General features: G+C 40.3%; 1 protein-coding gene and 1 pseudogene across 1 annotated transcript in view; one reads left to right on the top strand and one right to left on the bottom strand.

The window, feature by feature from the left end:
• The first annotated feature begins 196 nt into the window (after positions 1–196).
• NAE1 (NEDD8 activating enzyme E1 subunit 1) overlaps positions 197–20,449 on the top strand; it is a 28,544-nt gene continuing 8,291 nt past the window's right edge. Inside the window, exons 1-15 of the mRNA XM_047710408.1 lie at positions 197–352; positions 3,401–3,504; positions 3,593–3,653; positions 5,256–5,286; positions 6,005–6,076; positions 6,802–6,881; positions 7,531–7,640; positions 12,962–13,071; positions 14,134–14,196; positions 14,589–14,652; positions 15,124–15,215; positions 17,530–17,589; positions 17,677–17,810; positions 19,956–20,031; positions 20,342–20,381. Of these exons, the coding sequence (XP_047566364.1) occupies positions 300–352; positions 3,401–3,504; positions 3,593–3,653; positions 5,256–5,286; positions 6,005–6,076; positions 6,802–6,881; positions 7,531–7,640; positions 12,962–13,071; positions 14,134–14,196; positions 14,589–14,652; positions 15,124–15,215; positions 17,530–17,589; positions 17,677–17,810; positions 19,956–20,031; positions 20,342–20,381 (1,150 nt within the window). The 5' untranslated portion in view covers positions 197–299. The remainder of the gene's footprint in view (positions 353–3,400; positions 3,505–3,592; positions 3,654–5,255; positions 5,287–6,004; positions 6,077–6,801; positions 6,882–7,530; positions 7,641–12,961; positions 13,072–14,133; positions 14,197–14,588; positions 14,653–15,123; positions 15,216–17,529; positions 17,590–17,676; positions 17,811–19,955; positions 20,032–20,341; positions 20,382–20,449) is intronic.
• Positions 12,450–12,797, bottom strand: LOC125089462 (cytochrome c-like; annotated as a pseudogene).

The following is a 20,449-nucleotide window of genomic DNA, read 5'->3' on the forward strand; positions in this document are numbered from 1 at the left end:
CTGCCCGATTCCAGAGCCCGAGTGCCCCACGACTACCGCACGTACAAAGTCACGGACTGGCGGACTAGCAGGGACGCAGCCCGAGGGAAAGACCCGCCTGAGTCCGGGTTCCGGCTGTGGGCTGTGGTCGTGTACTCGCGGCCGGGCTAGGGACGCGTGCGCAGTGAGGTGGTGGCGCCCCCTGCGGGCGGTGCGCGGGAGGCAGAGACGGCGAAGGGGGCGCTCAGTGCGCCTGCGTGCTTGTGGAGGTGGTGGCGGTAATCGGTAGGGGCTCGGCTGTTCGCGCTGCGGGTGCGGCCATGGCGCAACCGGGGAAGCTGCTCAAGGAGCAGAAGTACGACCGGCAGCTGAGGTGAGCCGGGGCTCACCGAGTCGGGCGGGCCGGCCAGCGGGCTCCTCTGCGTCCCGGCCGGGCCTAAGCGAGGGGGCGGCGCGGTCGGGCCTCTTCCAGGCCTCCCGCTGGGCCGGGCCAGGCGTTCTTGGGCTTGGGGAGCCGACTCTCGGGGCTCCCTGGCCTGGGGCCCTGGGGTGTCCCTTGAGGGTTGGAACTCCCCTTCTCCGAGGGGTGCGCCCGCCCGCCACGCGGTGTGCAGTTCGAGGTTCGCGGTCCCAGCGTCGGCCGGGTGACCGGGGCGGCAGTCGGCCCCGCCTCGCTGTGCGCTCACTCCTCATTTAGCAGAATCGGGGGATCGGGTGGACCCCATCCCGGCCGCCCAGAGCAGCGCCGAGTGTTAGGGATTGTCCTGAGCCAGCGCTGTCCAGTAGGAATATAATGCCAGTCTTGAGTGTGAGCCGCATATGTAATTATACATTCTCGAGTAGCCACCTTAAAAAGAAAAAAGAAACAGGTGAAATTAATTTTAATACAGTTTCTTTAACCCAGTATATCCAAAACATTACCATTTTAACACTTAATATAAAAATTAAAAAAATAAAATAAATTTATTAGGGATTTTTTACCTCTTTTTTTCATACCGTTTTCGAAATCTCGCATTTTACACACTTGTAGGCACGTTCCAGTTCCCACTAGCTGGCCTCATTTTTGGAGCTCAGTAGCCAAATGTGGTTGATGGTTACCTTAGTGGACACTGCAGGTCTAAGCCATCAGACAGGTCCTTGGCTAATTCTTCTCCCTTGCCATTTCTCTTTACACTCCCCATTCCTTATTTATTGAGCATCTACTATGTTTTAAGGCAGTGGAAGTAAGACAAATGCTTGGCCCCCATCCTTTTTCGAGCCCCCCCCCAAGCTGGGAGAAATTACAGTATGTCCCTATAGGTCCCCTGGAACTCCCATATACACCTACAGCCTAGTTCTGTGGTAGGGGCTTTAGGCACTTAATTTTGAAAGCAGCATTGAAGGCAGACATTCTCTTGGCTTTTGGAGTTTCTTAGAGAAACTTAGATAACTTGTCCAGAGTGTCCCATGTGTTTGAGCCCTGATGTAAACATAGGCCCTTGTGGCTCTTTCAGAGCCTGTTCTCAGTCACATCACTCTCCTCCCAAGCTTCTGGGAAAGGAAGCAAGGTGACAGAGCCCTTGTAACCAGCTTGTGTTCTTTTGTAAATTCTTAGCATTGCTTGTGTTTTGAATTCAGATGTAACTATACAAGACAGAGCTGAGAAGATATTTTAGCTTACTTAGTAACTGTGACAAAAGAGAATTTTTGCTGAGTCCCATCCAGTTAAGGACCAAATTTTACTTTTCATGGTGAGAATTGGTTTTGGAGTGTCATAGGGAGGCAGCTAGACGTAAAGTGGTACAGCCAGGCAGCAGTCAGCCAGGCGGTGCTCTCCAGAGTTAAGCCAGCGAGGGAGCAACGAGGATTGATTTCTTGTCTGGCCTCTTTCTTGAAACATGTAACCTAGACATGCACCAGTACTCTCTCTAGGCTCAATATCTGAGTCCCCAAGCATCCATCAACCAAATCTGTCAGTGTCTTCTGTGTGCCCTACTTTCATAGAAAAAAACAGATGTTTCCCATCTGCTTGGTTCTTCTAGGCTATTCCTCCATTCACTTGACAGCTGTTCACTGATCACTTACTCTGGACAAGGCAGTGTGCCAGGCATTTGGGGCTCCAGTGGCCCACATAGGGAGTTATGTGGGCCCTCATGGAGTTTAGAGTGGAATGGAGAGATGGATGTTCCTCAAATAAAAAAAAACAAATGAAGTAGTTACCGTTGTGAAATGCTCTGGAGGACATACTGGCTAAACAATAACAGGGCATCTGTTTTAGATTAGGTGACAGGGAAAGCACAGTAAAACCTGTCAGTCCTCCAGACTGTGGCATTTTTCTGGTGATTTTCAGACTTCCCACACTGACAAGGAAGGATCATAGGCTTTCTGGGTGAAGGTAACCAGGCTGGGCCAGATGCCATGATACAAGTGTGATCATGTGCCTTGCCCTGTTAATGATACGCCAGTGCGAATATATGTAACATATATTTCTAATATTTATTATATCTTTGTGTTTGATAATGTATAAATGTATACATTTATTAATCATGATATTAAAATAACATTGGGTGTTGTATTTTATTTTATTTATTTATTTTTTAAAAGATTTTATTTATTTATTTGTCATAGAGAAGCGAGAGTGAGCACAGGCAGACAGAGTGGCAGGCAGAGGCAGAGGGAGAAGCAGGCTCCCCGCCAAGCAAGGAGCCCAATGTGGGACTCGATCCCAGGACGCTGGGATCATGACCTGAGCCGAAGGCAGCTGCTTAACCAACTGAGCCACCCAGGCGTCCCTGGGTGTTGTATTTTAAAGCACTCCTGTAGAAGTCACTGTGAGGCTTTTCAGATGATGGTAATTCGGTTTTCTTGGTAAAGCTTTCTCTTGGAGATGTCATAGTGATAAGTTCTACGTTTCAGATGATGGTAATTCGGTTTTCTTGGTAAAGCTTTCTCTTGGAGATGTCATAGTGATAAGTTCTACGTCAAGATATACTTGACGTAGATATAAGATATCTTGATGTCAAGATATACTTGACATCAAGATAAGACGTACTTAAATATACTGGCTCTATGTAATTTAAGGAGAAATGATATAGAGGAATAGGTTTTAAGTCTAACGCAGTTATTTAATGTTAGTGTATCTAATATATCTGTACTGTAAGTTATCTTGAAAAGAGTAATGGACAAGGAGCTGGAAGACCCAAGTTTTTAGTACGGATTTGACCCCCTTCTAATCATGCAAGGCATCATTCTGAGTCTTAGGTTACTCAGCTGTATAATCCCCATAACACCTGCTGCTCTTCCTGTCTCACATGTTTACTATGGTTATCACATCAGCCATTCTGTCCAAGAACACTTTGAAGGTCTAAGATCACCGTCCAAATAAGAAAGTTGCATTTGTGTGGAAGTTTTAGAAATGTTTAATTTTTGTCTTGCTTTGTAGGTTGTGGGGTGATCATGGGCAAGAGGCTTTAGAATCTGCGCATGTTTGCCTAATAAATGCAACAGCCACAGGAACTGAAATTCTTAAAAACTTGGTACTACCAGGTAATGTAGTTTTGTGGTAGTCAATTTACTCTATACGGTTTTGAACTAGAAGTTATGTGTTCTTGACTGACTCTGTTTTGTCTTCTAGGTATTGGTTCATTTACAGTTATTGATGGAAATCAGGTCAGCGGAGAAGATGCTGGAAATAAGTATGTTCTGTTCTTTTCAAACACATGTGGGTTAGGAAGGGCAGTGCACTGCCACAGGAGACTAAGGCCTAAATCCCAACTTCACTTCCTCAGTGAAGGTGACTTGACTCTCAGGTGGAAATAATCCTTGTGTTTAGGATTATGGTGAAGATGAAGTAAGTCGATATAGGTAAAGTGCTAGCATAGTGTCCAGCAGATAGACTGTTAATAAAAGGTACCCGCCGTTATTCTCTTCATTGTTTTTATTAGTGCAAAGGAGTAATCCTTATTCCTTGATTTGTGAAATCTAGATAAGTCCTAAGTCCTTGCATTGATCCCTAGGGGTTAGTACATAATTTGAAATTATTGTGTTACTGAAAAAAATTATATTTTTGGATTATAAGAATAAAAAAATTACCTTTTATTTGTGTTTCTTCTGAGCTTAGTCCATATATATCTCTCTGTATACTCCACTGTCTCTATAAAAATGCTGTGGGTCTTTTTGTTTTGTTTTGTTTTTTTTAAAGATTTTATTTATTTATTTGACACAGAGGGAGATCACAAGTAGGCAGAGAGGCACGGAGAGAGAGGAGGGGAAGCAGGCTCCCTGCTGAGCAGAGAGCCCAATGTGGGGCTCGATTCCAGGACCTGGGATCATGACCTGAGCTGAAGGCAGAGGCTTTAACCCCCTGAGCCACCCAGGCACCCCTAAAAATGCTGTTTTAAAGATGGTCTGCATATTATTTTTTAAAGATGATCATAATATAGACTTCCAAAGCATTGCAAGATTTGGATTTCAGGCTCTTTTCAGGACTTGGAGGCTGGAATCTCTCTTATTTGTTAGTATATGACAACAGTGAGTACATACAAGAAAAGTCAGAATTAGTTCATATTGAACTCTGATATCTTTTCTTTGGGTGGTAGTGTTTCTGCAACAGCACGCTTTTATTGGTATCTTTAAAGAAAAGGTCCTGTTATCTTTGCTTACTTGGTTGGTTAGGGCAGTGTATGATGAGAATAAAGTTTCTTTTTCTTATGGAGCCACTGATTTTGTGCTACAAAATGGTACCCAGTCTGAGATCTGGGCCTTGAGACATGACAAGGGTATGTGTGGGAAGAAACCTGAATAAGTCTGTTTTAGTTAACCTGCAAAGCAAGCGGTTCAATATAGCACTTCCCGAGTATGGTCTGTGGAATACTGGCTCTAGGGAATGTTAATAGCTGCTAAATGGGCAAATGGGTTCCATGGTCAGATGAGTTTGGGAAATGGGCCAAATGAAGTTAAACATTTCTCTAATATAAGACCTTAATATCATGTGTTATATTTATTATTAATTTCCAAGGGGGAAATATAACATGCCAAACTTCGTAAAGCCAGGGAACTCTTATTCTCTCAGAGCATCTTATAAAATTTATACTCTGTGGCATACACTTTAGGAATATTGATTTATTAGCCTGGTCTTTGGTTACAAGTTTCATCCTGTTATCTTCCTCCAGGAAGACTGTTAAAATCTAGAATCAAAATATAGTTAGTGTTCTATTATGAATGAAATATACTTGGTGTTACAAATAACCTTCCCTTTGTAGTCAAAGAAGCCCTTAATTTTTTAAATTCTCTTCTAGTTTTTTCCTTCAAAGAAGCAGCATCGGCAAGGTAAACCATCTGTTTCTTATAGAATATAGTTGCGTTTGAGCATCTAATCATGCCACTATGTTTTGATTGCTTGAAAAGTTTTGACTTTGAAAGAGCTTATTATTTCTCTGAGAAAAAAGTTAAATTAGTTTTTTTTTAATCTTGTAAATCTTTATATGCTTAGTAGTTTAAGAACTTAAAAGTACTGTCTGTTTTTATGCTATATCCTGTTTTAAAGCTACAACTTGAGATTAACATAAAGTGTAAATGTTTAGAGGATGGAATATTCTGGTTTACAAGATTTCTAAGACTTAGCAGCATATCTTTTATTTTTGTACATTCCGTATTAATCTTCTTATGAAGCCATAATAGTCAACTTAATACAATGTTCTGAACAGAAATGATTATTTCTTTGACCTCTCTTATATAGGATTATAAATGTGGGAGGTTGTAGTGAGTCTAAACTTGGTCCAGAATATCTCTACCTGCTACCCAAGGTTGTCTGGTCATTTGCGTACTCAGGAATGTTGGGTACAAATAATACAGTCATTTAAGTAATATTTAAAATAATATTGTGGTTGAGCCTTAGTTTAAATACTATGAAGAGCAGAATTGTCATATCTATGTATGAAATTTGGGTAATTTTATAATATGTTTGCTTGATCTGTAAGTTGAGGGGTTACATTTTAACCAGATTTTTTCTAATTCAAGTCAAATGCTTTTTTTTTTTTTTTTAAAGAACCGAGCTCAAGCTGCCATGGAATTCTTACAAGAATTAAATAACGATGTCTCTGGGAGTTTTGTGGAAGAGGTATATGTCCAAAAGCTTATGAAGTCTGACTAGATGGAGGAGGGACAGAGGTGTAGTCCCCATATAGGATTATTGGCTATAAATACAAATCAGGATTTTAAAAAATTTTTCCTTGCTTTCCCACAGAATAGTTATAAAGTCAGTTTAAAGATGTTTGATCTTTGTTTTGAGGGCAATAGAACACATGTATATGCATTATTATTTTTCTTTTTTTTCTTTTTAAGATTTTATTTATTTGACAGTGATCACAAGTAGGCAGAGAGGCAGGCAGAGAGAGAGGGGGAAGCAGGCTCCCCACTGAGCAGAGAACCCGATCCCAGAACCTAAGATCATGACCTGACCCGAAGGCAGAGGCTTTAACCCACTGAGTCACCCAGGCACCCCTACACATTATTATTTCTGTGTGGAAATGTAATTTTTTAATAATTCAAAGCCCTAAGAATTTAGAATTTTGAGTTTATTTATTTTGGTAGTCTCTACACCCAGCATGGGGCTCAATCTCATGACCCCGAGATCAAGAGTCTCCTGTTATACTGACTGAGCCAGCGAGGCACCCCAGTATTTAGAATTTTGAATCTTTGTGTCTTCATGTTTAGTTGAGAGTTGAATTACTTTAACATTGGAGTCTAACATGTTGCCTCATTTGTTCTAAAATAGCTTAACTGTTTCTGCCATGTTTAATATGATTGTAAAATTTTTCAATTTTTTTCCTGTGTCCTATTTAGAGTCCAGAAAACCTTCTAGACAATGATCCTTCATTTTTCTGCAGGTTTACCATTGTGGTTGCAACTCAGCTTCCTGAAAGGTAAATTTTTATGTTAATTCATTTTTATTTTGGTCTCCTACTAGATTTGCATAGTTTTGTTTTCTCTGCAAAGACTGTAGTTCTTAAAATTCTTCATTTAAAAATTTTTTTAAATTAATTTATTAATTATACAGTGTGCTTGGGGGTGTAGATAAGGGTTTTATAAATACTTTCCTCTTTGTTAAAGAAGTGTCTTTCAGGGGCACCTGGGTGGCTCAGTGGGTTAAAGCCTCTGCCTTCGGCTCAGGTCATGATCCCAGGGTCCTGGGATCGAGCCCCACATCGGGCTCTCTGCTCAGTGGGGAGCCTGCTTCCTCCTCTCTCTCTGCCTGCCTCTCTGCCTACTTGTGATTTCTGTCTGTCAAATAAATAAATAAATACTCTTTAAGAAGTGTCTTTCAATAATCTTCTCCCTAATACAAAAGAGAAGGCTTTCATGTCCCTGTAGTCCAAAAGATAAACTTTCTATGAGACTGCAGCCTTGTTGAATTGCTTGTTTTTCAGTGTATCCATGACTTGCTTGTGTAAATGTAACAGATATGTATTTGCATTTATTACTTAGTAAGAAAGTTGCTTTATTTTAGGGTATTTTCCTGTTTGGCCTGTATCCATTTGCTTATGTTTTTATTTATTGTGCTTTCCTTTACAGTACATTACTACGTTTAGCAGATGTCCTCTGGAATTCACAAATACCTCTTTTGATCTGTAGGACTTACGGACTAGTTGGTTATATGAGGATTATTATAAAAGAACATCCAGGTAATTCTGTTGCACATATGGGGCTTGTCATTGATTGCTTTAGCTACAGTTTTAGGAACCTGGCATTTGAGAAAGTCAATTTTATTTTATATTTTTATTTTTTAAAAATTTATTTATTCAACAGAGAGAGACAAGACAGAGAGAGAGAGAGAGAGCACAAGCATGGGGAGCAGCAGAGGGAGAGGGAGAAGCAGGCTCTCTGCTTCTGCAATGTGGGGCTTGGACCTAGGATCCGGGGATCATGACCTGAGCCGAAGGCAGACACTTAACTGACTGAGCCACCAGCCCCATAGGAAGTCAGTTTTAAATTACAGAGTGGGGCACCTGGGTGGCCCAAGATGGTTAAGTGTCTGCTTTCGGCTCAGGTCCTGATCCCAGGATTCTGGGATCGAGCCCCACATTAGGCTCCCTGCTCAGCAGAGAGCCTGCTTCTCCCTTTCCCTCTGCTGCTCCCCCTGCTTGTGCTCCCTCTGTTAAATAAATAAATAAAATCTTAAAAAAAAATTGCAAAATAAATTTTAACAGTACAACTCTGGTTACAGGTTCAGAATCAATAGTCATTAATCTAATATTTCCTTTACTTAGCATTATAGAAGGATACAGAGCAGAAGATACAACAGGTACAGCTTCTTCATTTTATTAGGAGGCTCACCAGCAAAGCAAGTCCGTAGCTTTTTTTGCCCCCTAACCCACATAGGGCGTGTAGAGCTGCTACAGGTGAGAGTCAAGGTATGTGGGTCACAGTGACACATAGACGTCATACTACCTTTCTCTCCCAATCTTTCATTACATTCTCATAGAGGCATTAGGTACAGTTCAGGTACAGTTCTACACGATAAACAAGGCATTTACCTGACTACTGCTCCAAGTAAACAGTGTTGCAGGAGACTGGAGTCGTACACAGCCAGGCTTGTGTTAGCTCAAGGATGATGTTAGACCTTTACTTACAAATTTTTTAAAAAAGATTTTATTTATTTACTTTTTAAAGATTTTATTTATTTATTTGACAGAGAGATAGGCAGAGAGGCACGCAGAGAGAGAGGGGGAAGCAGGCTCCCCGCTGAGCAGAGAGCCTAATGCGGGGCTCAATCCCAGGACCCTGAGATCATGACCCGAGTTGAAGGCAGAGGCTTTACCCACTGAGCCACCCAGATGCCCCATTATTTATTTATTTGAGAGAGAGCATGAGCAGGAGGGCCAGAGAGAGAGAGGAGAGTGGGAGAGAGAATCTTAAGCAGACTCAGCCCTAAGTGGGAGCCTGACTAGAGGCTCAATCTCATAACCCCGAGGTCATGACCAGAGCCAAAACCAAGAACCAGACATTTAACTACATTTAACTTGCTGTGCCACCCAGGCATGCCTCTACTTACAATTTTTTTTTTTTTTTTTTTTTTTTTGTCATAGAGAAGCGAGAGTGAGCACAGGCAGACAGAGTGGCAGGCAGAGGCAGAGGGAGAAGCAGGCTCCCTGCCAAGCAAGGAGCCCGATGTGGGACTCGATCCCAGGACGCTGGGATCATGACCTGAGCCGGAGGCAGCTGCTTAACCAACTGAGCCACCCAGGCGTCCCACAATTTTTTTTTTTTTTTTTTAAGATTGTATTTATTTGACAGAGAGAGATCACAAGTAGAGAGAGAGAGAGCGAGGAGGAAGCAGGCTCACTGCCTGGCAGAGAGCCCGATGTAGGACTCGATCCCAGGACCCTGAGATCAGGGTCCTGATCTGAAGGCAGAGGCTGACCTGAGCTGAAGGCAGAGGCTTAACCCACTGAGCCATCCAGGCAGCCCCTACCTACAAATTTTTAATCTCAAATCATCATCCAGTTTTCATTCAGTATTCCTGCATGGCTCTGAGCCAGGTACTCTGCTAGTGTAGTGATAGCCCTTGGTGTTGCTAGTGTCACTGGGGAGTAGTATCTGCTTGGGCAGTTAAGGGGGTGGCTTGTGGGGATAAACTCTTGGCAGGTGCTAGTAGGCCTTTTAAGACTTACAAGTGAGAGAGTGACAGGGTGAAAATTTTATTTCAAATGTGTACCCTGAAGTGGGGTAGAGAATGAAAGGATTTGAGGGGGCAAAGATTGGAGGAAAGGGTTGTTGTTAGGAAATTTCCAGTGGTGTAGCTGGGTGAGAGAGACAGAGACCAAGCCCCTGACCTAAGGCTGATGCTACAAGGATAGGGAAGAGGGGGTAAAAAATAATGAGGGTTAATATTGCTGGCTGTGTGCCTGCCTTAATGTAGATTATTTCATAAAATCTTTACAAAATCCTTATAATGTAGGTACTATTATATCTCCTTTTTGCAGATCAGGATGCTGAGGCACAGAGAGATTAAGTTATTTGCCTAAAGTCACACAGCTTGCAAGTGACAAAACTTGGCCTAGTTCTAAACAGTCGCTGAAATTACACATTCCGGTTCTTCCCCCATATGGAGACTGTGATATTAGGACATGTGGAATGACTGATGTTGGGCCAAAGAAGAAAGAAATCAAGGATAGGGGCATCCAACTGGTTCAGTCAGAAGAGCATGCGGCTCTTGATCTTGAGGTTATAAGTTTGAGCCCCACTTTGGGTACAGAGATTACTTAAAAATAAAATCTTTTAAAAAAAAGAAAGAAGGCTAGGACAACCATCAGGTTCCTAGGGAAGAGGTCTAGGTAGATGGTGATGATGTCTACGGAAGACCACAGGAGGGGAAAGGTAGTGTTGTTGTTAAGTATTATCTGAACACATGTTTTATCAATTTTGATCTTTTAAAATTATAATAGCAAGAAAATTCAACTCTAAAGGAATTTTGAGTTTATTCTTATTAAAACTATAGTCCACTTATGATTTGTGCATTTGGAAAAATGTGAATGTATATGTATAAATAAATTTATCTCAACAGAAAAGGGGTGCCTGGAGGGCTCATTTGATGGAGCGTGTGACTCTTGATCTTGGGGTTGTGAGTTTGAGCCCCACATAGGGTGTGAAGCTTACTTATAAAAATTAAAAAATTAAAGTCAGTTCCTTGGGTTAAAAAAAAAAAAAAAGGAAACAGAAAAAAACCTGTAAGCCCTATGCCCATTTAGAAATTATAGATTTCTGGGGCACCTGGGTGGCTCAGTGGGTTGGGCTTCTGCCTTCGGCTCAGGTCATGGTCTCAGGGTCCTGGGATCGAGCCCCGCATTGGGCTCTCTGCTCAGCGGGGAGCCTGCTTCTTCCTCTCTCTCTCTGCCTGCCTCTCTGCCTACTTGTGATCTCACTCTGTCAAATAAATAAATCTTTAAAAAAAAAGACATCATAAATTTTTTTTCATGACCTGTGATTTTTAATTTTAAATTTTTTTAATTTTAATTTTTTTAAAAAGGTTTTATTTATTTATTTGAGAGAGAGTGAAAGTGAGAGAGATCACAGAGGGAAACGGAGAAGCAAACTCACCACTGAGCAGAGAGGCTGATGTGGGACTTGATCCCAGCACCCTGGAATCATGACTTGAGCTGAAGGCAGATGCCTAACTAACTGAGCCACCTAGGCACCCTTGTGATTTTGTTTTTAATTATCTTAAGCCTTATCACCTAATTTACAAACTTGTGCTGATGATCTGTCTCCTCAATTTTAACCCTTCTGATGAGTTGGCAAAAGCACGATTACCAATCATACATATATGGTAGTTCCACAGCTGTGTCTTTATGTTTTTTGCTTTTTTGTTTTTATTTTGTTTTTTTTTTTTAATTTATTTATTTATTTGACATACAGATCACAAGTAGGCAGAGAGACAGGCAGAGAGAGAGAGGGCAAGCAGGTTCCCTGCTGAGCAGAGATCCCGATGCGGGGCTTGATCCCAGGACCCTGAGATCATGACCTGAGCTGAAGGCAGAGGCTTAACCCACTGAGCCACCCAGGCACCCCCACAGTTGTGTCTTTGTATAGCTGCTTAGAAGACAATCCTGAATTATAACTTAGTCTGACTTAGTAAAGAATCCACAAGCCAAGTCTGCTGTTATATCTTGTCACACTGAATTTTAAAAGCATCTGACCTTACAGACCATCTATAAAATGTGAGAAGTGTTAAATATTCTTTATTTAATATTATACATAAACACACAAATGTTTTTCATTAAGTAAAAGGCAACATTTCAGATGCAGGGAATTTTATTTATTTATTTTTTTTAAGATTTTATTTATTTATTTGACACAGAGAGAGAGAACACAAGTAGGCAGAGTGGCAGGCAGAGGGAGAGGGAGAAGCAGGCTCTCCGCTGAGTAGGGAGCCCGATGTGGGCATCGATCTCAGGACCCTGTGATCATGACCTGAGCCGAAGGCGGCCGCTTAACCAACTGAGCCACCCAGGCACCTGATGCGGGAATTTTAATTAAATTGGCATAGTTAAGACCAGAAAGATAAAGTGGACACTGTCAGTTTTTCTCTAACCTTGCCTTTAACAGGCTAAGGAACACAACTTGAAACACAGCTGAGTCTTGTTTTTCTGACAGTGAAGGGATTTCCTCAGGATTTAAATATATTAATATAACGAGTTATGTAAATCTAAATTTTAAAAAATCTCCTATAAGTTTAGAGATAGCATTTACCATCTCTGTGAAAAGCTGAACATTACTAATCAATTCCTATCATATTTTTAGAAGGGGAAAATAGTGACAGCACTTGCTGAACCAGAATTACTATCAAAGTTCAAAAAGCTGATCATATTCATTTAACCGTGAGCCAATCTTATTTAAATCAGAACTGTTCAAAAGAAATATTCTGTCAGCCATTCATGATCTGAATTCTGGTGTATGAGATCAATTTAAATATGGTACAAATAAAAAAAGTCTCAAGACATTTTTGTAATAAATGAGCATGGCCAGCTATTTTTCCTTAGTAGCTTTTTGAGATAAGCTATCAAGTCTGCCCTTCCTCCTGTCTTGATGTCACGGAGATCATTTTAGTTCCATGGATGTACTTCCTGGGATTCTCCAAATCCTCCTTCAGTGTCTCCTCTCCCCAGGCGATGCCTTTGTTCTTATTGGCATCCGTGTAAGAAAATCCAGGGGCCTGACCTGTCTTTCAACCAAATAAACCATGGAGATTTGGCCCAATCTTGTGCTTGCCTCCCTTTTCCACAGTATGGCACTGGGCACTTTTTTGAACAAAAAATCATCTTGCCCCTCTCAACATCACCCAATTTTAAATCACTCTTTTGTCACTTGCAAAATGAAGCTGCTTGCTTGCAAGCCGGATATCCCGCTCTCTCAAAAATTACAGATTTCTTAAGCCCCTATAATGTAGTGTATTCTAGAAGTATCACTAAAGAAGTCTTTTTTTGGGGGATTATTTGTTTCACAGTAATAGAATCTCATCCAGATAATGCACTAGAGGATCTACGACTGGATAAGCCATTTCCTGAACTGAGAGAACATTTTCAGTCTTATGATTTGGATCATATGGAAAAAAAGGTATGTATGACCTTCCATTTAAAGATAGATTAAAAGTTTTTTTTTAACCTCAGGTTTTTTAATTACACCACAATGAGAAAATGCTATAAACATCCATATTCTTGTCATCCAGATTACATAGTAACAACATTGTACTTAATTTGTTTGACGTGAATTTGTTTTCCAGCAAAATTTGAAAAGTTCTTTTATTTATTTATTTTTAAGGATTTAATTTGTTTATTTGACAGAGAGAGATCACAAGTAGGCAGAGAGGCAGGCAGAGAGAGAGGGAGAGGGAAGCAGGCTCCCTGCTGAGCTGAGAGCCCGAAGCAGGACTCAATCCCAGGAGCCTGAGATCATGACCCAAGCTGGAGGCAGCGGCTTAACCCACTGAGCCACCCAGGTGCCCCTGAAAAGTTCTTTTATTGAAGAGAAGTTCGTTAACTGAACATATCAGTGTAATCAACACCCAGGTCAGCGAATTAGACATAAACATATCCCAGCAGCCCTCTTCATGACCCCTTTGTAAACAATTAGATACACTTCTTAAAAAGTGTGAATTGGGGTTGGGTGTTTATTGAAATTAATTCCTCTTGAAAGTTATTTTTAGTGTTTGAAGAGTTACTAGGCAACTCCATATTTCATTATAGAAATAATGATATTTATAATAGATTATGTAACTTAAGGAGTATGTGTTTTTTTCCTACCCTGTATTTATTAAAATACAGGTTTTTGACTAGAAGACAGTTTTCTCAGTCTACGATTAATATCTGAAATCAAGAGATTTGTGCTTTCTTTTTGGGCGGTATGTCTCTGAGACACTTTTCTTAATGGTAAAATAGGGACAGTCATAGTACAAACCTGCCATATTAGGATTAAATTGGATATTACTTCTAGAAAAAGTTTATAAAGCAATTTTCATTAACTCAGTTCATTTCTCTCCATTCACTAAACTACATATACTGGGAGATGATCATAATTACTGTTGGATTTGTTAAAAATGAGATGATGTGATGAAGAATAAAGATAAACAATTAATGTTAGCTAATACTGACATTTTCTTTGATTTTCTTTTGTTTTTAGGACCATAGCCATACTCCATGGATTGTGATTGTAGCTAAATATTTAGCACAGTGGTATAGTGAAGTACGTCCTTTTTTAAAAAACACAAATTCCATGTGTGACTGTACTTTCAGTTTAAAGGATTTTATTGGAGGAAAGTGGGAGATTAATTCTTTTCTTTATGTGGTTACAGGGGAGGTGGGTGCTTTTCTCTTTAAATCTGGCATTTCCTCTTTTGAGACTGATATTTTTATTAACAAAATGAAATACCAATAAATGTCATTCTGAAACTGGCCGTGGGGAATGAGTGTAGCAAAATGGCCCAGTTTTGTTTTTCTTCAAGTCAACCTCTGATTTCACTGAGGTATTTGCTGATGAACTCTCAGCATGGAGGGGAGAATGGGGGAATCTTTGGACTCTCGATTTCCATCTTTGATTTTTTGTAACTAGAATTTAAAAATTTCTAACCAATTTAGACAAATGGACGAATACCTAAAACGTATAAAGAGAAAGAAGACTTCAGAGATTTGATTAGACAAGGTAATATGATGGGATATAATTGAATGTTGTATAAAGTTTGAAAAGCAAATTGCTTGAAGCTGTTTATCGGATTTCTCAGGAACTTTATCAGACGATGCCATCATGAGCTTGTATTTTATTTTTTCTCAGGGGAGGTTTAGGAGCCACTCATCATAACAGTTTTTTTTTAAATGACTAATGATAGTTTCCTCATCAGTAAATGAGGAACTGGGGGCTGCTCATACCTACCTCATGGGTTGTTGTGAGGATTCATTCATACCATAAAATGTAAAGTACATTTAATAGTGTCTGAAACAGAGTAAAAGCTCAAAAAGGTAACTACTAATATATTAATAAAAAAAGACTAATGATAAGTTTCAGTATCCAATCCTCCCTTTTAAGATCTGATGAGGTTATTTCCATAATGTTAGGAATAGCATAGGGGTGAGAAGGAAAGGGCTATTTTTTGCTAACCAGTTTCTATTTTACTAGGAATTCTGAAGAATGAAAACGGGGCTCCAGAAGATGAAGAGAATTTTGAAGAAGCTATTAAAAATGTGAACACAGCACTAAATACAACTCAGGTATTAAAGTGTTTCTGAAGAATTCATATAAGAAAGGTGTTTTTTGAAGTCCTCACGTGAAATAGTTGATTTTAGATTTTTCTCTTTCTTTCTTTCTTTCTTTCTTTCTTTCTTTCTTTCTTTCTTTCTTTCTTTCTTTCTTTCTTTCTTTTAAAGATGTATTTATTTACTTTAGAGAAGGGGCACCAGAGAGAAAATACGTGCATGTGTGCGTGATTTGGCGGGGCAGAGAGAGAGAGGGAGAGAATCCCATGCAGACTCCCAGCTGAGTGCAGAGCCTGCTGCCAGGCTTTATCCTATGACCCTGAGGTTATGACCTAAGCTGAAATCACAAGTCAGGTGCTTAACTGACTCAGCTACCAGGTGCCCTGACTTTAGATTTAAATTAATATTTCCTAAATTGTAAAGTTGTTAGAAATTAGTGTCTATAATATGGATTGAATTGTGTTTTAGTAAGACCATATTGTCCTTGTTGAAATGGATATCAGTGCCTCAGGATATAATAGTGATATAATAATTTGTATACATTATTTGAAGTACATGATTTGTGAATAGTAACAGTTTGGGTGTAGGAAATATATAATGAGGTTGATATTTTGCTGGTCCAAAATTGTGTTGCCTAAAAGTTAAATCTTACTCTGCATTTGCTTTTGACAATAGTTACTTGGATATAATGGAAGACATTCTTAATGACATTGCAAGACATTATTTGGAGGATAACTCCATTTAGATGGCCTTTGTTTTGTTGTTAAGGTCTTGCCAGTGAGGTTTTTGGGAAATTTGGAATAACACAACTGGTAAGTTAAGAATTTTCTTATAATTTTAATATGGCAAAAAAATGCTGTCTTTCACATTAGGAAAGCACTTAAGCTGTCATTACAAGCTTTTTGGAGACAATGAGGTAATATGGCTGAGTATTTAAAAGTGTGTGCTTTAGGGGCGCCTAGGTGGCTCAGTCGGTTAAGCGGCTGCCTTCGGCTCAGGTCATGATCACAGGGTCCTGGGATCAAGCCCTGCATTGGGCTTCCTGCTTAGCGGAGAGCCTCCTTCTTCCTCTCCCTCTGCCTGCCATTCTGCCTACTTGTGCTCTTTCTCTATCTCTCTGTCAAATAAATAAATAAAATCTTAAAAAAATAAATAAGTGTATGCTTTATCAGTTTTCTGGCGTGAAGATAATTTTCTATGTCTTAATTGAGGTGATGGTTGAAAGGACATGCATCGAACTGTACGTTTAAGATTCATTTCACTAAATGTAAAATTTACCCCAATTAAAAAAAAACCCAAGGTTCTCATAGTTAGGTTCTGTATAGTGAACTAAGCAAACAGACAAATGCACTAGGTGTTTTGAACAAAATTCAAGCAGAGCAGAGGGGTAGAGCATGATGAGGGTGAGGAGGCCTAGGATCAGAAGGGGTCCATAGAAACGTTTTGAGCAGGGAGTGGAGTGACCTGATTTATGTTTCTAAAAAATCATTCTGGTTCTTGTGAGGAAAATAGACTGCAGGGGACTGGGAACAGAAACAGAGAAACCAGTTAAGAGGTTACTGGTAAGAAGTTTTTTTTTCCCACAAAGCTATAGAATCAAAGCCTACAATTTCAATAGTTGTTACTAATGTATGATGATTTTGCCAGCATTAAAAGTACTTAAACTATGTAGTTTTTACCAGAGTTGTTGTCTCTTCCAGTAGTTACTGATTCAGGGTATAAGGGTTTCAAGTTTTTGACAAGCTGGAAACACATGAAGGACTACAAATCTGAATGTCTGACTCAGATGTTCTGAATTACAAATATCTGAAATCTTTGTTATGTCTTTAGATGTAACTATATCAAAGATTTACTTTGGCTCCTTTTGTAATCCATGTGTGATGGAAGAGAACAGGTCAGTCTTTAGTGCTGACACCAGCGGGCAGGAGGGTACTTCATTCCATTCTCTGTTTCCTCATCAGTTCTCTGTCTGGTACTGATTCTCAATTAAAGTCTAAGCACAGGGCGGCTGGGTGGGTCAGTCAATAAAGCATCTACCTTCAGCTCAGGTCATGATCCCAGAGTCCTGGGAGTGAGCTCTAAGTGGGGGCTCCCTGCTCAACAGGGTGTCTGCTTCTCCCTCTCCTTCTTCCTCTCCCCACCACTTGTGTGCTTGCATTCTCTCTCTCTTTCTCTCTCAAATAAATAAAATCCTTACAAAATTGTCTAAGCGCATCAGAAGTTTTTATTTGATTACAATGTAGGAATTCAGAGAACTTGTTTGGGAAATAGTGGAAATACAGATGGCCACATTCTTAGTATAAGTAAATCTTTTGTGTTCCTTTGTTAGATCCCAAGCAGTATTGAAGATATATTTAATGATGATCACTGCATAAATATCACCAAACAGGTAACAACTGAAGTAAATAGTGCCATCTTAATCTTTGGGTCAATTTCAGATGCCATTTAATACTAATTTTTTTTCTCATTCTTTTAGACTCCATCATTTTGGATTTTAGCTCGTGCCTTAAAGGAATTTGTGGCCAAAGAGGGTCAGGGAAATTTACCTGTTCGAGGCACAATTCCTGATATGATTGCGGATTCAAGCAAATATATAAAACTGCAGAATGTGTAAGTCACTGTTTTCAGACTATGTTCACTGTTTCAAACTATGTTTCTGAAAAATTAACCTGTTTATAGTACAGATGAACATATTTTATCACTCAATCAGAAATCAAATGCAACGGGCGCCTGGGTAGCTCAGTCATTAAGCGTCTGCCTTCAACTCAGGTCATGATCCCAGGGTCCTGGGATCGAGCTCCACATAGGGCTCCCTGCTCAGTGGGGAGCCTGTTTCTCCCTCTCCCGCTCCCCCTGCTTGTGTTTCCTCTCTCACTGTCTCTCTCTCTCATATAAATAAATAAAATCTCTTAAAAAAAAATCAAGTGCATCTCTGTAATAGTTTCTTTAAAAATAAGCTAAAAAATAGTTTTAGCTATTTTATAGCAAAATTGAGCAGAAAGTACAGAGAGTTCCCATCTACTGAGTAGGGGGCAGATTTTTTTCTTTCATATTTCATGATAAAAACCTGATATTTGGGGTGCCTGGGTGACTCAGTGGGTTAAGCCTCTGCCTTCAGCTCCGGTCATGATCTCAGGGTCTTGGCATCGAGCCCTGCATTGGGTTCTCTGCTCAGCAGGGAGCCTGCTTCTCCCTCTCTCTCTGCCTGCCTCTCTGCCTACTTGTGATCTCTCTCTCTGTGTCAAATAAATAAAATCTTAAAAAAAAACAAAACAAAGCCTGATATTTGCGCATTTAACTCTGTGCTATGAACTGCTCTGTATATTAACTAATTTAATGTTTACAACAGCCCCAGACAGAGATACTATTATTGTCCCAGTTTTATAGGTGAGGAAACTGAAACATAGAAAATGTAATTTATTCAGAGGTCAGATAGCTGGGAAATGGCAGAACCAGGATTTGAATCCATGAAACCCAGCTCTATACTCTTTTTTTTTTTTTTTTTTAAAGATTATTATTTTTAGGGAGAGAGAGTGAATGAGGAGGGTAGGGGCAGAGGGTGAGGGAGAGAGAGAACCTGGAACATACTCCCCACTCAGTGCAGAGGCGGAGGTAGGGCTCAGCGCAGGGCTCAGTCCCATGACCCTGAGATCATGACCTGAGCTGAAACCAGGAGTCAGATGCTGCCCAGCTCTACACCTTAACTGTGGCCCTGTAGGAACTTTTATCTGTAACTTAAAACTTGAAGTCTTAGTTTGATGAATTTTTTATCGTCATGTTTCATAATTTAAAGAGTTTGTTACTGTAGATGAACACCAACTCTCTAGGTGTCACTAGTTTGAACCCAGATAGACTGTCTTAAGTATAGGTCTCAGTGGATATTACCCTTATGTAGTTTAGGCATGTTGCTGATGAATTCAGGGCCGCTGGCTTGAGTTCCCCAAGGACCAAAGGATGTCACACAGAAGATCTCTGTTCTCTAGATATTGCACTTTTCACCTCAGCCACTGTCTAACACATCTTTGTTCGCCTAACCTAAGATTTCAACTATTTAAAACTTGGGGAAAGTCAGTTGAGGATAGACGGAAGTATGACCTCACATTGAAGGTAGTCAGCTTAACACAGATCATCTTTAGAGAATGAAAGTATAAATAGACTTAAAGGTTTTACATGAATTTGTAAATAGGTTTTTTCTTTTTAAAGATTTTATTTATTTATTTGACAGAGAGAGCACAATCGGGAGCAGTAGGCAGAGAGAAAGGGAGAAGCAGGTTCCCCACTGAGCAGGAAGCCCAACGTGGGGCTTGATCCCAAGACCCTGGGATCACGACCTGAGCCGCAGGCAGAGGCTTAACCGACTGAGCCACCCAGGCACCCCTGTAGATAGACAGTTTTGAAGTATTTAACTTTCCTTGGATTTAACTTCAGGAGATACATCATGTTCTTCAGTAACATATGTAGTCAGGTCCTCCCAGAAGCATGGCTCATAGATCCTTCTAGGAGGGTAGTTTTTAAGTTGCTGTTGCTATAGACGGAGCTCGGGCATTAGCAGATTCCAGAAGTCCATCGCCAACACTGGGGAGATTCCCAGCCACTAACAGCTGCTGCTGGTAGCATCTCCATGGCATTTTCACATTTTGTATCTTACCAAACCAGTATTTTTTCATGAAAAGGAAAGAAATTTGCTTCATGGTGATATTTAAATTTTGCTAACTTTAAAAATTATGAAAACAGATGTTTGTTGTTTTTTTCCAGTTACCGTGAAAAAGCAAAGAAAGATGCTGCTGCTGTGGGTAATCACGTTGCCAAGCTGTTGCAGTCTGTCGGCCAGGTAAGCTTCTGAGCTGAGCGCATTGCGCCTTTTGTGGACAGTGCAGCTCCATTTGGCCTGATTGCATAACTCTGGGAGCCAGAAAGGTTTAGACATAGAGGGTGTGGCACTGGTTCTAGGCCGCTTTAGAGGGATCACTCACTTACCTGCCTAATGAGAAAGGCCTTCACTAAGGAAACAAGATGTTTTTACAGAACTCCTGCAGCGCTTGGGGAAAGCCTTTCTGTCTCCCAGTGATTGGCTTTGTGCTGCAGTCTGTGTTCATCTCCTCTTTTATACTGCAGCAAAACCTGCGTTTCTCTCTTTACAGGCACCAGAGTCCATTTCAGAGAAAGAATTAAAATTACTCTGTAAGTCCCCTTGAATTAATTTCCTTATTTGCTTGATCAAAATGTTTTCAGGAATTTTAAATGGCTGA

This window comes from Lutra lutra, chromosome 17 (genome assembly GCF_902655055.1).
Source record: "Lutra lutra chromosome 17, mLutLut1.2, whole genome shotgun sequence".
Taxonomy (NCBI): Eukaryota; Metazoa; Chordata; class Mammalia; order Carnivora; family Mustelidae; genus Lutra; species Lutra lutra.